Here is a 17682-nt window from a genome sequence, read left to right on the forward strand (position 1 = left end):
TAATATCAAAGACAGAAGAAATCATAAAATGAAAAAAACTTACAAGATCTCAATAATAGAACTTTAAGACATCTACATGAAAAAACATATCGTTAACATATGAGACATTTAAATATATATATAACAAAGAGGTCTAACAAATCTGTATTATAAAAGATGAACAGCCAATGGAAAAATAAAGATGAGTAAGCAACCCCAATTCATCAATAAACATGAAAAAGGTATTCAACTTCACTATAAATTATTTATGGTTTTGCTTTTTAAAATAATGTCCTAGGGGATCCCTGGGTGGTGCAACGGTTTGGCGCCTGCCTTTGGCCCAGGGCGCAATCCTGGAGACCCGGGATCGAATCCCACATGGGGCTCCCGGTGCATGGAGCCTGCTTCTCTCTGCCTATGTCTCTGCCTCTCTCTCTCTCTCTGTGACTATCATAAATAAATTAATTAATTTAAAAAAAAAGGAAACCAAGTTGGATTCCTAAAAAAAAAAAAAAAAAGATAAAAAATAAAATAATGTCCTAATAGAGTGCCTGGGTGACTCAGTCAGTTGAGTGTCCCACTCTTGATTCTGGCTCAGAGCATGATCTCAAGGGACTGAGACATGGCCCACACTCCCTCTAAGCTCTCTGCTTAGAGGGGAGTCTGCTTGAGATTCTCTCTCTCTCTCCCACTGCCCTTTGCCCCTGCTCACATGTGCCTGCATGCTTTCTGAAATAAATAAATAAATCTTTTAAAAAATAAATTAATTAAATAATGTCCAAGTCTAGCACCTAAAATGAACACTGATAAAATGATAATGGGAATCTAAAACTGTTTCAATTTTTATTGAGAAAAGCTTGGAAGTACATATTAAAAGACTAAAAAAGTGTATACCCTTTGAATCAGCAATTGCTTTTCTAAGAATTGTCTAAGAAAATAAGGATATACACTAACATTTAGTTAAAAGGATCATCAAAGAATAGAAAACAATTGAGTCAGATAACTATCCAATAGTATGTCGTTGATCATAAATGATAGCAAATATATACAATGAAATAAAAAAGAACCATTAAAAATGGTTATATATGTGTATATATATGTATATATTATACATGTGTAAAACTATCTAAAAGAGCCTACGTAAAAAATTGTTACACTTATATATTTAAATAATTATCAGAAATGTGTATAAATGGATCTAGTACATTTTTAAATTTTAGTGGTAGTTATCTCTGAAAGCCAGGTTTCCAAGTGTTCTTCTTACCTATATTTTCTAATTTGGGCACACTGAGAATATCTTTTATTAAAAAAAAAAAAAAAAAAAAAGCTTTTCAAACTTGCACCACTGAGGAATTGCACAGGAAAGCTGAGAACATTCCTAACAAGAGTCCCCTTATCTAAGCACTTAGTATATCATATGGTGACTAGTTAGGTTTTCTGCCTCACAAGAATGTGACCTCCCACAAAACAAGAGCTGAGTCTTACTCATTTCCTTTTTTACTATATAATGCATACTTAAGTGTGTGTATAATAGTAGGCTGAATGAATGATAACCTTTTTTTAAAAAAAAATTATTTATTCATGAGAGACATAGAGAGAGAGGCAGAGACACAGGCAGAGGGAGAAGCAGGCTCTTTGCAGGAACCCAATATGCAAGATCCCAGAACCCAGGATCACGACCTGAGCCGAAGGCAGCCGCCCAACCACTGAGGAACCCAGGCGTCCCTGAATGATAACCTTTAGCAGGCAGCCCAAAAGACTCTCCAAGACACCTAAAATTTAGATTCTGTATAGGAAACACAGCCTCAGGGACCCCTGGGTGCCTCAGCGGTTTGGCACCTGCCTTTGGCCAGGGGTGTGATCCTGGAGACCCAGGATCGAGTCCTGCGTCCGGCTCCCAGCGTGGAGCCTGCTTCTCCTTCTGCCTGTGTCTCTGCCTCTCTCTCTCTCTCTCTCTATCTCTCTCCCTCTCTGCATCTCTCATGAATAAATAAATAAAATCTTTTTAAAAATAAAAATAAAATAAAATAAAATAAAATGTGTTCTCATAAGATTTCTCACCATTTCACCACTACCACCTTGGTCCAAGCAGGAAGTCATCTCTTGCTCATTTAAGGGCAATAGTCCTCTAGCTAGTGTCCATGCTCCTATTCTGTTGCATTGTAGTCTTCACACAGCCAAATGACCTCCCAACAGGCAGATCCATTCATGCAACTCTATGCTCAAAACTCCCAATAGCTTCCCCATTACATGTAGAGAATAAAATCCAAGGTGTTTCCCTCGGCTTACAAACCCTGCATGATCTGCCCTAGATGCTTTCTTTGAACATATTCCTTTCCCTGCTGGCTCACAGGTCTCCAGCCACACCGGCCAACTTACATTCCTAGAACTTGTCAAGCATGTTCCCACCTCAAGGACTCTCCCTTCTCCACTCTTGGTTTTTTTTTTTTGTTGTTGTTGTTGTTGTTGTTGTTGTTGTTTTGCTTTCTGCCCTCTTTGCTGGAAATCCACTTCTTCTTAATTGACCTTATCAAAAAGATCTCTGCTTAAAACTCACTTTATCAAAATGGCTATCTTTAGCCACTTTCTTCTAATAGCAATCCTTCCCAACCAGCCCTTCTACTCTCCCTTCCTTGAATTGGCTTTATTTCTTTTCAGCACACCACTTGCCAGTATTATTATCTATTAATTTGTTGATTGTCTATCTCCTCCACCAGAATGTCTACTGGGACAAAGAGTCTGTTTTGTTCACTACTCAATTTCAAGCACTTTGAATAGGGCCTGCTATTTATTCAGAAGTACCAAATAAATACTTAGAATTAGGTGAATAAATAAGTAAATAACTTTGGCAAGATATGTTTCAAGTTCTCATACACAGTACTGGGGCCAGTGTCTGCTCTAAACTGTAGGGAGGCCAACACCAAAAAGGGATGTTGTAATAAAGTAGGTGGAATAACGGTAGCATATCACTCAGTAATAATTCTGATGTCGCTGATGATTAGGCTTGGAGTTCCCCAATCCCCAAAAGCCTCCCTGACCTCTCACCCACTACCATTTAAAACCCACTTCCACCTTACTGAACTTTACGTTTTTCTGAGAATTTCTGAACATATTTAACAAAACATTGTAAATTATTTCCATGAGGAAAAGTCAGTTATTTCATACTCTGAGCAACCTCCTTTTCATAAGCTAATAATAAAACACTGTTGCTTTTTTTTTTTAAGATTTTATTTATTTATTTATTTATTTATTTATTTGACCCAGAGAGAGACAGAGAGAGCACAAGCAGGGAGAGTGGCAGGCAGAGGGGGAGGAGCAGGGAGCCCGACAGGGAGCTCTATCTCAAGACCCCAGGACCATGACCTGAGTGGAAGGCAGATGCTTAACTGACTGAGCCACTCAGGTGCCCTCCAAACACTGTTTCTTAATATGTAGCCTTGTAACATGGAATAACCATTTGATTTGCTAAAGTCACTGATTATCTCACAGCCCTTAATTTTTCAGTAAAATGAGGCAAGGAGAGACTCTGCAAAATAAACACAGGCATTCTCAAAGCTATGTGAGGGAAGCCTCAAGGTACCCAGGTCAGCTGTGGCCTATGTCACAAGTAGTTTGTTAAGTAAAAGTAGGCAAAATACTTAAATTGGAGAATTAGTTATTTTTAAAACTGAACTAGACAATGGTCAGTGTCATTTACAGCATTCACTTCCTTTCTGATAGTATTTCTCGAAAAAAGCTAATGTGAAACAATCAGAAGTTTTGCCAAACCCTAGTTGATGATCCCGTCATTTAAGTAAACTGTGAAAGAAACTCCTCAGAGTCGAGCACAGGAATATCATAATCTTTCAAAACACCAGTAAGGGTAGGACAGATGAAAACCCAGACTATGGAATGGAGTCAGGCCAGCCTGGGCTAGAATTCCACCTCTGCCACTGAGTGGTTGGGTGATCTTGGGTAAATTCTCTAACTACTCTGGGCTCCATAACCCCATGTCATCCATAAAATGCAGATAAGATCTACTCTTGAAGGTTGTTATGGGGGCTGGGACAATGTACCAAGGATATCCTGTCCCAGGCAAGAACGATTAAAAAATGGGAAAGCCACATGCAGCTGATGTAACCACAGAAACCGTGGAAGGTGGAAAAGTCTGTTTGCAAACCTGTGCACACAGGCAGTCAAATCGGCAACAGTCCTCCACAAGGAGTCTATAAATTGGAGCATCTGTTAAGACATGCACGCGCGCGCACACACACACACACACACACACACGGACCACGTGCCTCGAGAGGAACCGTCATCTTTCTTCACATCCCGATCAGCCTTAAACATTACTTCGCCGTTACGCCAGCACCACTTCTCCTAACCGTACACCTGCACGTCTCACTGTCCTCGCCGCCCGTGCTGCATCAATCCCAAACCTGAGTCCCGGAGGGTCTACACGCGAAAGAGAAGAGCAGACATTCCGGACTACAGCTGACACTTAGCAAAGCCCCAGGCTCCGTCACTAACAGTCCTTGCTAGACTCTCCTCGGTGGAGAGCTACGGCAGTAGGAAAACCGCAAGTAGAAGCACCGCGCGCCGCTACCAAGTTCCGCTTTCCAGGACTGCTCAAGTCCCAGCCTGCGTGCCCCCCCCCCCAGGCGCGGACCCCGGGGTGCTCTCCGCCCACTGCAGCTACGCGGCCTCGGCACGGCCCCGGGCCAGACCGCAGGACGCCAGCGGAGCGTCCGGGCCAAACCCAGGAGCCCGGCCTCCGGCTCCAGGGCGGCCAGGCCGTCCGCGGGGCGGTCACCGCCAGGGGCGCGCGGGGGCGAGTTCGGGCGGGGCGGCCGCGCACTGTACCTGGATGAAGCCCCGCCGGCGCAGGGCGCTGTGCACGCACCCGGGGACCTCCCCCGGCAGCTCCAGCGAGCCGTTCCCGCTGCGGATCCTCCAGCCTCCCCGCAAGCTGAGGCTGCGCGACAAGGCGGGGGAGCCCGCGCCGCACAGCGGCAGCAGGAGCAGCAGCCCCAAGCGCATCGCGACGGCGGCCGCGGCTGCCTGCGCGCGGGGAAGGGGCGGCGGCTCCGGGGCTCCCCGCGCGGGCCCCGCCCCCAGGTCAGCTGAGCGGCGGGGCCCCGCCCCGGCCCGGCCCCCGCGGGGAGCCCGAGGCTGCAGGGGGTGGGCCGAGCGCGGTCCTGCCTGGGCCCGGGCGCCTGCAGTCCCCGCGCTTCTCCGCGCGTCTTCCTGCTTCCCCGGTGCCTGAACGGGGCGGGGGCCGAGCTCTGTGCGCGGTAGTTGGGACTCAGATCCCTGGGCACAAAGTGGCGCTCAGAGCCTGGGGAGGCTCAAGGACAGACTGGATGATGGCACGCAGCAAGAGCCAGGCTCCTCGCTGCTTCGAGGATCCGAAACACCGAGCGGCTCGCCATCTCCCTTCCCCCGGGTGTCCGCAGACCCTCCTCCGCCTGCGGGGACTGCGGACGCGCCGGGCGGCGCTAAGCTCCCCTCCCAGCTCCACAGGTTGGTGTCCGAGAGTACCCTCCCTCCCTTCGAGGACTAAGCAACGACTACAGTTACCGGATTCGTAGGGTCATTGTGAGGGCTGATAAACCCCGTGTAGGGCGTGCAACCTAGGGCCTGGCCCAGAGAAAAACAGCACGTTAGTTAATGTTAGTGGACGCTGTTTTTTTTTTTGTTTTTAATTTATTTATGATAGTCACAGAGAGATAGAGAGAGGCAGAGACACAGGCAGAGGGAGAAGCAGGCAGGCTCCATGCACCGGGAGCCCGACGTGGGATTCGATCCCGGGTCTCCAGGATCGCGCCCTGGGCCAAAGGCAGGCGCCAAACCGCTGCACCACCCAGGGATCCCAGTGGACGCTGTTTAACACTGTTTTAAAAAGCCTTACGGAGGAGGCTTCTGGAGGTTCCAGAGCGTTGCACTAAATGCGCAGGCAAATTTAAAATCCTCTGTCGGTCACTGACTGTGAGACTCGAGCTGGAAAGTTTCCTGAACTCGAAAATGTAGTCGGTACGCTTTTCTCACGTTGTTGTAAGCCTAAAATGAGGGAACGTGTAAGGCTGGCAATGCAGGGTTACCCGAGGAATAGCACAGGCTTTCATCATCACGTGGTCTACTTAAGACCATTTTGCAATAGGATGTAACAGTGATCTTAGGAAGTTGACATGGAATTTCACGTAGCATAACATAGATTTATTCCCGTGCTGATGTTATCTCCCTTATTTCCATATTTAGGGGGAAGTCTTTGAAGAGTTCTCCCCTTATCAAATCTGAACTTTGTTTTGGCTATTTATAGTGACCCTGGAATTGCTTAAATCTGTAGACAAAGGATGGTATTTTCCTTTTTCAGAGTCTTTATTTTTCACAAGCCTAGCATCTTGGCTTTAGGGGCATTATGGATTATCCTGTTCAAGCCTCTGGCTTTACAGCTGGGGGAACAGAGTCCAAAGGGTCAGGTGACTTGCCTATCATATACGGTGGCAGACAGGACCAAAATTCTCCATTCTGGCTTAGTCTTCTTGTAGTAGAGCCTATTGATCCCCAAGTGAAAAGGCTCTGGCTGCCTCAAAGCCTTCCTCACTTCAGCAGCATTCTTACTTTTGATAGGAACAAAGCTCTCAATTCAAATAATATGCTATAATTCAGTACATTATATAGTCAGCCCTGGTCTGTTCAAAACTAATGACAGGGGATCCCTGGGTGGCGCAGCGGTTTGGCGCCTGCCTTTGGCCCAGGGCGCGATCCTGGAGACCCGGGATCGAATCCCACATCGGGCTCCCGGTGCATGGAGCCTGCTTCTCCCTCTGCCTGTGTCTCTGCCTCTCTCTCTCTCTGTGTGTGACTATCATAAATAAATAAAAATTAAAAAAAAAAAAAACTAATGACAAGACATGATGGCAAGACATGGCAAAGCAATTTTTTCCATAAATCTCAGAGATTCCATTAAGCCAACTCAAAGGAAAATTGATCCCAGCAAATGTATTTGGATATGTTATGTTGTTCTATTAAGAAATAGTTTTAAAAATATATTTTAAGAAAAAAATAAGAATACACACTTACCATTTCTCCTTGCATTCCAGACAGCAAACATGGCGTGACTTGGATTGCTTCACCTTGAGATCGAACTGCTTTGAGAAAACCAAACCCCTAATAACTATTCTGCCTAAAGTTTGGACTGGCACAGGTAACATGATGCATTTTCATTTTGTTATAGGATAATTTTTTGTCCATTCTCCAGGAAGAATAAATCTTATTTTTAGCCAAAAAATTCTCAAGTAATTTATTTTTTTTTTAAGATTTTATTTATTTATTCATGAGAGACACACAGAGAGAGAGAGAGAGGCAGAGACGCAGGCAGAAGGAGAGGCAGGCTCCATGCAGGGAGCCCGATGTGGGACTTGATCCCAGGTCTCCAGGATCACGCCCTGGGCCAAAGGCAGGTGTTAAACCACTGAGCCACCCAGGGATCCCCTCAACTTAAGTAATTTAAAGTCACAACATGAAACATAATTTTAAAAATAGTCACAAGTCCTTACACTGTATAAATGGATTCCATTTTGGTCATCTCATTTGATTCTTTCCAGAATTCAAATTGTTTAGATCAAATGATGGTTTCCTGGTTTAAAAAGAAAAATAAGTCTTCTAGAAGTTAAATGATGTGCAGGGTCAGCATCCTGCTACAGAAGACCAATGAGGGCTTTTTGGCCCATGTGACAATGCTTCCATCAGCTCTAAATATATGAAGTTGGTAAACTCATTAGAACACCAAGGTATAACAAGGCCAAGGATGTCCTAATCCCATGAGATAATTACATAAATTATAATGAGGGAAAGAAAAATGACTCAGAGTGTCTGCTTAATTCCCAAAGCTAGAGACAATAGGCCAGAAGTATCTCCCTAGACAGTTAAACTCTCCTCCTCTACCTCTAAAATAAATAGATAGAATCTTTAGAAAAAGAAAAAGAAAGCTTCTCCTCTCCTCACATCCTCCCATCATATTACTAAAGTCTTATTTACCACAGTTCCTTTCACCCAGCACACCATGTATGGCTTTCAACAAAAAATTACAGTGCGAAAAACACAATTTAAATAGGAAGAGAAAGTACTAGGACCAGACTCAGATATGCAGGAATGTAGGATTATCTAAGTATGATTAATATGCTAAGGGTTTTAATGGGATAAATAGCATGATAGACCAAATGGAGAATGTAAGCACAGAGAGTCTAAGAAAGAAATTCTAAGGAAGACTCAGAAATACTAGAAATCAAAAACATGGAGAAAAATGAATAATGTGTTTAATAGGATCATTAATTAACTGGACATAGAAGTAGAGAAAAATCTCTGAACTTGAGGATATGTCAACAGAAACTTCCCAAATCAAAAAGTGAAGAAAAGAGACTGGAGGAAAATGGAATAGAATAGTAAAGGACCGTGGGAAAACTTAAAAAGGTGGAACAAACAATATGAGTATCAGAAGGAGAAGAAAAAGAGAAAGGAGCAGAAGCAATATTTGAAACAATAATAACTGAGAATCTCCCCCAAATTAATATCAGAGGACAAGTTACAGATTGAGAAAACTCAGAGAACTCCAATCAGAATAAATAACGAAACAACAACCACAAAAACCCCCCAAAATGCAACTAGGCATATCATTTTCAAACTTTAGAAAACCAAAGATAAAGAAAAAATCTTGAAAGAAGCAAGAGGAAAAAAACCCACCCTACCTATGTAGGAATAAAAATAAACTTACATCCAATTTCTCTTCAAACACCATGCAAGCAAGAAGATGGTAGAGTGAAATGTATAGTGTTGAAGGAAAGAAAAAAAAACCCACCAAACTAGAATTCTGTACCCTGCTAAATTATCCTTTAGAAGTGAAGAAAAAAATAAAGATTTTCTTAGACAAACAGAAAATGAGGGACTATGTTGTCAAATATACCTGCCTTACAAGAAATATAAAAAGCTCATCAGAGAGAAAGCAAATGATATAGGTGCCAAAACTTAGATCTACATAAAGAAAAGTAGAGCATTAGAGAAGAAATAAGTGAAGACAAAATTACAACTTTTATTTTTCTTATTCTTAATTGATCTAACAGATAATAATTTGGTCAAAATAATAACAGTGACAATGTATTTGGTGATTTTAGCTTATATATAAGTAAAGTGATTGACAGTAATGACACAAGGTACTAGGAGGGAGGAACTAGGAATATTTTATTATAAAACACTTGAAGCAGTATAATATGTTTTGAATGTGGACTTTGACAGTGGAGTTGTAAAAGGTATATTGCAAACTCTTGGTTAACCACTAAAAAAAAGTTTAAAAATAATAATTCATATGCTAGAAAGAAAATGGAATCATATAAAATGCTCTTTAAAACCACAAAAGTCAGGGAAAGAATGGAAGACAAATACAGAACCAAAGAACAAGAACAACAAATAAAAAACAGTAGCAAACATGGTAGTTATTAATCCCATTATATCAATAATCACTTTAAATGCCAGTAGTTTAAATATACCAATTAAAAGACGAGATTATCAGCGTTTATCAATAAACTCAAGCATATGCAGCCTACAGTCACCTATATTAAATACAAAGACAGATTTACATTAAAGGAATGGAGAAACACATACTATGCTAATACTAATCAGAAGAATGCTGGAATAGCTATATTAATTTCATACTGAGCAGATTTCAGAGCAGAGAAAATAATCAGGATAAAGAAGGGAAGTAAATAACGTCAAAGGAATTGATTCTTCAAGAAAACATAACAATCCTTAATGTGTATGTGCTTAACAACAGAGCAACAGAGGACCAAATATGTGAGTCACAAACTAGTAGAACTGGAGGAGAAAAAAATGTATCCACAAATGTAGTTGGAGATTTCAACACCCATCTATCAGTATCAGCAGAAAATCAGTAAGAGCATACTTGAACTCAACAACACTATCATTCAACTGGGTATAATTGACATGTTTAGACCACTTTTTTTTTTTTTAAACAACAGATTCACATTCTACTCAAGTTCACATGGAGCATTCCAGGACAAACCACATTCTGAATCATATAACACACTTTAACAAATTTAAAATAATAGACATCATACAATGTATACTCTCAGACCAATTGAATTAATGTAGAAATCAATAACAGAGAGATAACTGGAAAAATCTCAAAATACTGGGAGTTTAAACAAAATACTTCTTAAAACACATAGATCAGAGATGAATACTCAGGAGAAATTTTTTCTTAAAATTTTATTTATTCATGAAAGACACACACACAGAGAGAGAGAGAGAGAGGCAGAGGGAGAAGCAGGCTCCACACAGGGAGCCCGACGTGGGACTCGATCCCGGGACTCCAGGATCACACCCTGGGCTGAAGGCAGGCGCTAAACCGCTGAGCCACCCAGGCAGGGATTCTCGAATACTCAAGAGAAATTTAAAAATATTTTGAGCTAAATTAAAATGAAAATACAACTCAAAGTTTGTGAGATGCAGTGAAAAAAAGTGTGTACATTCCTGTATTCCAGAGGAAAGATCTAAAATCAATGATGTAAACCTCCACAAGAGAAAGCTAGAAAAAGTGCAAATTAAATCCAAAGTAAGCAGAAGTAAAGAAATAATAAAAATTAGAGGAGAGATCAATGAGATTGAAAATAGCAAATCAATAAAGGAAATCAACAAAACCAAAGTCTGTTTCTTTTAAAAGATCCATAAAATCAATAAGCCCTGGGGGTGGTTCGGTCAGTTGAGAATTACTCTTGGTTTAGGCTCAGGTCATGATTCAAGGTCATAGGATTGAGCCCTGTGTCAGGCTCCATGCTTAGCATGGAGTCTGCTTGGCACTTTCTCTCCCTCTCCATTTGCATCTCTCTCTCTTTCTCTCTCTCTCTCTCTCTAAAATAATTAAATCTTCAGGGAATCCCTGGGTGGCTCAGTGGTTTAGTGCCTCCCTTAAGCCCAGGATGTGATCCTGGAGCCCCAGGATTGAGTCCCATATCAGGCTCCTTGCATGGAGCCTGCTTCTCCCTCTGCTTGTGTCTCCGCCTCTCTTTCACATGCTCTCTCTCTCTCTCTGTCTTTCATGAATAAATAAATAAAATCTTTAAAAATAATAATAATAATAATTAAATCTTCAAAAAAAAATCAATAAGACCCTTGCCAGGCTAAGAAAAAAAATAAGACAGAAGACAGAAATTACTAATATCAGAAATGAAGAAATGATATCACTATAGATCCCACGAACATTAAAAGGATAATAAAGGATTAACTCCAGACCACAAATGCAATAACCTAGATGAAAGAGACAAATTCCTTGAAAGACAAAATGTGCCAAAACTCATGCAGGAGTGAGTAGGGTACAATCTGAATAAACCATTATCTATTTAAGGAATTAAATTAATAAATCTCAGTAATAGAAGGCATCAGGCCCAGATGGATTCTCTGATGAATTCTACCAAACATTTAAGGAAGAAATTACATCAGTTCTCTATAATATTTTCCAGGAGGTAAAAACAGAGGGAATACTCCTTAACTCACCTTATGAGTCCAGCATTGCCCTAATACCAAATCCAGACAAAGATAGTATGAGAAAAAAAAAACAAACCTTCATATCAGTATCTCTGATGAGCTTAAATGGAATAATCCCTAACAAAAAAAATTGCAAATTGAATCCAACAACATATAAAAAGAATTGTACACCATGACCAAGTGAGATTTATACTGGGTATGCAAGGCTGATTCAATATTCAAAAATTAATGTGATCCATCACAACAACAAACTAAAAAATAAATATTACATGATTATATAAATAAATACAGAAAAACATTTGACAAAACCCAATACCCATTCATGACAAAAAAAAAATTCTCTGCACACTAGGAAGAGAGGGGAACTTCCTCCACTTGATAAGGAACACTACAAAAAAACTACATCTAACATTATATTTTCTGATGAGAAATTAGAATCTTTTTTGCTAAGATCAAGAATAAGGCATGAATATCCCCTGTTACCACTCCCTTTCAGCATCATAGTCTTAGCTAATGCAGTAAAGAAAAGGAAGTAAATAGTGTATAAATTGTGAAGGAAGATATGATTATCTATGTAGAAAATCTGAAAGAACGACTACAAAACCTCTGGGACTAATATACAACTTATAGCAAGGTTGCAGGATACAAGATTAATATAAAAAAGCCTGTTATTTTCCTATATATCACCAATGAACAACTGGAATTTAAAATAAAAAACACAACACTATATTAGCACTACAAAAATGAAACATCCAATATAAATTAGCAAAAATGTATAAGATCTATATGGAAACCTACAAAACTCTGATGAAAGCAATCAAGGAAGAATGAAATAAATGAAGAGATGCTCTACGTTCACAGATAGGAAGACTCAATGTTGTCAAGAAGTCAGTTCTTCCCAACATGATCTATAGATTCATTGGAATCCCACTTAAAATACCACCTAGTTATTTTGTGGATTTTGACAAACCGAATCTAAAGTTTATAGAAAGAGGCAAAAGGCCCAGAATAACTAAGACAGTATTGAAGAAGGCAAACAAAATTGAACATTACCCTATCAGGAACTCAGTTGAATTGGGAGAGAGAACTGAGCTGCCAGGTGTTGGAACAACCAATCAAAGCAACGAGAAGCCAAAATGAAAGTAACAATGAAGCTTGTAATCACTTACTTGTGATAGTATAAACAAAAGACTAGGGGATCCCTGGGTGGCTCAGCAGTTTGGCACCCGCCTTTGGCCCAGGGCACGATCCTGGAGTCCCAGGATCAAGTCCCGTGTCGGGCTTCCAGCAGGGAGCCTGCTTCTCCCTCTGCCTGTGTCTCTGCTTCTCTCTCTCTCTCTCCCCCTGTCTATCATAAATAAATAAATAAATCTTTAAAAAAAAAAAGACTAAAACAGAGAAGATGCCAATTCTCCCTGCATCATTTCCTCCATGAAATGGCATACCAGTTGAAGGTCAGGTGGATCAGCAGAGATATGTGGGTTATCTCACTGCTGAGGCTCTGGTTGCTTTATGGACAGGGGCAGTGGTGGGTGGAGAGAGGAAGGGCTAGGAGTAGAAAATTGCTGGGTACTGAGTCTAAGTAAGGATAAATGTGTTTAAGGTTTCTCACTTGTCCTGACCAATAAGGAGATATCAGCAGAGTCAGCTGAACAAGACCTTTGCCCAAGACCTCAGATAAAGAGACCTAGGAATGAAGTTACTGGGGCGAGAGATGTAAATATGTGAAGAGCATGAACAGCCAGAAGGACATCAGTCCTTCACTGCAATTCCCTTTAGAGATTCCCTTTAGAGATACTTTGGCTGTATGCTAAATCTGGTATGAGGGGATGGCTTTTTCCTACAAGGCCTGTCAGGCAAAGCCTTTGTAATTGCCTTTGGTTGGGCCTGAAAAATTATATTTACATCACGTGATCCAACAGATCTGATAGTGCTGGAGATTTCTCCATGGAGGAAAATGAGTTTGGAGCAAGCTCCAATTGAAGAGTCATAGTGTATATCCTTTTTTTTCCCCCAAATATTTTATTTATTTATTCATGAGAGACACACACACACACAGAGGCAGAGAAACAGGCAGAGGGAGAAGCAGGCTCCGTGCAGGGAGCCCGATGTGGGACTCGATCCTGGAACTCCAGAATCACGCCCTGGGCCAAAGGCAGGTGCTCAACCACTGAGCCAGCCAGGTGTCCTTATATTCTGGAACAAAGCTGGGTACTTCACCATAAAGAACTATTCTGAAAAATAGGTCCCAGGATGCTACTGGATCTTAGCAAAGATCAAACATCTCACCATGGTACATTAAAGGACCATGCAGCCTGAACTGCGGTTTATCAAATCAACCAAATCATAAAGCTGGGCAGAGGCAGAAATGTCCCATTGTATGTAGAAAGTGATATATTCAGACTCAAGCAAAGCCCAGAGAACTCAAGTATGAATAGATGGTCTAGTCTTTCATGTCACTTATCTCTGCTGCACTGATGACCTCCTGGGGAGTTCCTTATGACCAATTGACAGAAGCCTGATTCACATGTAGGTGGTTCCAATATTGGAACTACCCATAAAAGGATAGCCGCCAACCACATTACAGCGCTATTCAAGAATGGCCCTGCATGACATTGGTAAAAGGAAATCTTATTTTACCGAGTTGTGAGACCTATGTTTGATTTTTCACTTTATGTGAAAGGAGAGATAGCCTGAGCTACAGTTATATATCAAACATCTGAGCAGAGCCAAAAGTCTTATTTGGTAGGGGCCTTAAAGGGACCTTAAAAGAGGAGTGCCTGTGTGGCTCAGTTGGTTGAGTGTCTGACTCTTGATTTTAGCTCCTGCCATGATCCCTGGGTCATGATATTGAGCCCCATGTCTGGCTGTGTGCTCAGTGGTGAGTCTGCTTCTCTCCCTCTCTCTCTGCCCTCCCCTTGCTTGTGCTGTCTCTTGTGTGCGTTCTCTCTCTCTCTCAAATAAATAGATCTTTTGATCTTTTTTTAAAAAGAGGGGGCTTTGGGATCCCTGGGTGGCGTAGCGGTTTGGCGCCTGCCTTTGGCCCAGGGCGCGATCCTGGAGACCCGGGATCGAATCCCACGTCAGGCTCCCGGTGCATGGAGCCTGCTTCTTCCTCCCCCTGTGTCTCTGCCCCTCTCTCTCTCTCTCTCTCTCTCTCTCTGTGACTATCATAAATAAATAAAAATTAAAAAAAAATTAAAAAGAGGGGGCTTAAAAGAAATGAGAGTGGAAGATGGATGACATGGAGGCCTGGGTAGATAATATGTGGATGGACATTGTAGGAGTGGACACGACACATGCAGTTTTGTCGTGTCTCACATTAATGCTCACAAGAGAACATGTGTCACAGAGGAGGGTCTTGACAATCAAGTACACAGAAAGCCCAGTCCTATGGATTTTAACCAGCCTCTCTGTGCACCATTCCAGTACTTGACATTGAGCACTTGAAGAAAGTGACAATAGTAGCCAAGATGAAAGCCAAGCATGGCTCCAACAACATGGGATTTCTCTCACCAAGGATGATCTTACTTGCTGCCTTTGCTGGTTGCCCAGCCAGCCAGCCAGCAGCAGAGACAGATGCTGAGTTCTAGATAATGGTACCAGCCAGCCACCTGTTGGCAGACTGATTACACTGGACCCCTTCCTCCTTAGTGGGGCCATCAAATTGATTTACTGGAATTAATACATATTCTGAAAATGCTCTGCCTTTCCTGACTGCAGTGTCTCCATTAGGACCATCCCAGAGTTATAGAATTCATTCTCTTGACATATTACTACAACATTGCCTTAGAAAACAGACCCACTCGGTGTCAAAGAAAATGTGAAGATGGGCTCATGAACTTAAGAATCACTGATTTTATCAAGTACCCTATTACCCAGGAGCAGCCATCCAAAACAAAACAAAATAAACAATGAGTGGGAAATATCAGAAAGAGACAGAACATGAGAGACTCCTAACTCTGGGAAACGAACTAGGGGTGGTGGAAGGGGAGGTGGGCGGGGGGTGGGGGTGACTGGGTGGCAGGCACTGAGGTGGGCACTTGACGGGATGAGCACTGGGTGTTATTCTATATGTTGGCGAATTGAACACCAATAAAAAATAAATTTATAAAACAAAAACAGCAAAATAGTAGAAATTTTAGCATAGGTGTCAGCTAGAGGACAGCATTTTGTGAGGTTGGGGCTATTTCCTTCAGGATGCAGTATGTATACTGATCTCTGGCCGATATATGGGATTGTGTCCCCCAGAACTAGAATACTCAGGTATAAGAACCAAGACGTAGAAGTAGCTTTTGCCTCTCCTTTCATCATTATCAGTGACTCACTAATGGAATTTGTGTTTCCTGTCCATGAAACTGTTGACTCTGTTAGGTCAGAAGTCTTGGTTCCAGGGGTGGGGCAGGTACAGTGTTCCACCCAATTGGAAGTTGCGACTAATATTTTGGAGTCACTTTGTGTTCCTCATGCTATTGGACAAACAGGTAAAAAAATAGAGTTAATGTACTGGCTAGGGTAATGAATTCTGATTACCATGTGAAGCTAGAGTTGCTACAGCTTAATGAATGCCGGGATGATTATGTTTGGAACCTTGGGGAGTCAGTGGAATATCTCTTATCCATGCCCAGTGTTAACTGTCAATGGGAAATTATAGTGTCCATAACCCAATAGACTCAAAACAACCCAGCATGGCAACCCACATGGGCCTTAACATCCCCAGGACCCAGGCCTAACCAATCAGTCCCACGGTTAGTCAGGTTCCTGTTCTGTGTAATGTTCCTCACATTTATCCATGTTATTCATTCTTATCCTTGAAAGATCTTTTTCAAAAAAAAAATGTCTTTTTCTTGTTATAATATTCTACGGTGGTAGCTATTTTCCTCAGTGCATTGAAGATAATATTCCACTATCTTCTGTTTCCAAGATTTATTGAGAAATCTTTCATTTTTGCTCAAGTCGATCTACTTGTTGTTTCTTTGCAGGTAATCTACTTTACTTGCTGAAGGAGTGGCAGTTCTATGTGGACCCCTGGACTACAGGTGGGAAGCGCATATGCTGTACAGAGGCTTGTAGAAGTAAGTTCTGGTGTACGATGCTCCAGGACACGAGAGGCTGTGTGTAGGCCATACAGGAACGTTGGTTTCCATATCAAGGGGATTGCAAAAAGATGATCACCTGGCCAAGGCTGCAAAGTCATATATGAAATGTGTTGTATGCATGTGGAATTTACTGAATGTCTTCAGACCCATACCAGCCAACTACCACTTCACACCAGGAACTGCTGGAGAGCCTTTTTTTCCTGCAATATTCCTCCAATACCCTCTACTGAGAAAGTTTAACGTTATGTTCATTTTATTTGTTAATTTTTTAATTTAAATTCATTTAGTTATAGTGTATTATTAGTTTCAGAGGTAGAGTTCAGTGATTCATCAGTCTTATATAATACTCACTTCTCATTACATCACATGCCCCCCTTTTGTCTTTTTTTTTTTTTAAGATTTTATTTATTTTGATAGACATAGAGAAAAACAGAGGCAGAGACAGAGGCAGGGAGAGATGCAGTCTCCTTGCGGGGAGCCCGATGCAGTACTTGATCCTGGGACCGCAGGATCACACCCTGAGCCAAAGACACATGATCTATCGCTAAGCCACCCAGGTGTCCCTCATGTGCCCTCCTTAATGTCCACCACCCAGTTACCCCATCCCCACGTTCCTCCAGCAACCCTCAGTTTGTTTCCTATGATTAAGAATCTATTCTGATTTGTCTCCCTCCTGATTTCATCTTGTTTTAATTTTTATAATCTCTTGCTCTTTATATTTCAAACTGCTTTCATTTCTGGCATAATCGTTGAGAGATAAGACTCTGGAAATTAAAAAAAAAAAAAAAAAAGGGATCCCTGGGTGGCGCAGCGGTTTGGCACCTGCCTTTGGCCCAGGGCGCGATCCTGGAGACCTGGGATCGAATCCCACGTCGGGCTCCCGGTGCATGGAGCCTGCTTCTCCCTCTGCCTGTGTCTCTGCTTCTCTCTCTCTCTCTGTGTGACTATCATAAATAAATAAAAAATAAATAAATTAAAAAAAAAAAGACTCTGGAAATTGATCACCTGGACCTAAGTCCCAACTTCTGTTAACTGAGTAACCTTGGGTAAATCATTTAGCCTCTTTGTC

At 41.7% G+C, this 17682-nt stretch overlaps 1 protein-coding gene and 1 long non-coding RNA gene across 2 annotated transcripts in view; one reads left to right on the forward strand and one right to left on the reverse strand.

The window, feature by feature from the left end:
• The window catches only part of MANBA (mannosidase beta), a 114221-nt gene extending 109177 nt beyond the window's left edge, over positions 1-5044 (reverse strand). The window contains exon 1 of the mRNA XM_041759555.1: positions 4822-5044. Within this exon, the coding sequence (XP_041615489.1) occupies positions 4822-4998 (177 nt within the window). The 5' untranslated portion in view covers positions 4999-5044. The remainder of the gene's footprint in view (positions 1-4821) is intronic.
• Positions 5045-16897, forward strand: LOC121493565. Its single transcript, XR_005988505.1, has 3 exons — positions 5045-5481; positions 7062-7165; positions 16497-16897. It is a non-coding gene; the product is annotated as an uncharacterized LOC121493565 (long non-coding RNA).
• The last annotated feature ends 785 nt before the right edge of the window (positions 16898-17682 follow it).

This window comes from Vulpes lagopus, chromosome 6, assembly GCF_018345385.1.
Source record: "Vulpes lagopus strain Blue_001 chromosome 6, ASM1834538v1, whole genome shotgun sequence".
NCBI lineage: Eukaryota > Metazoa > Chordata > Mammalia > Carnivora > Canidae > Vulpes > Vulpes lagopus.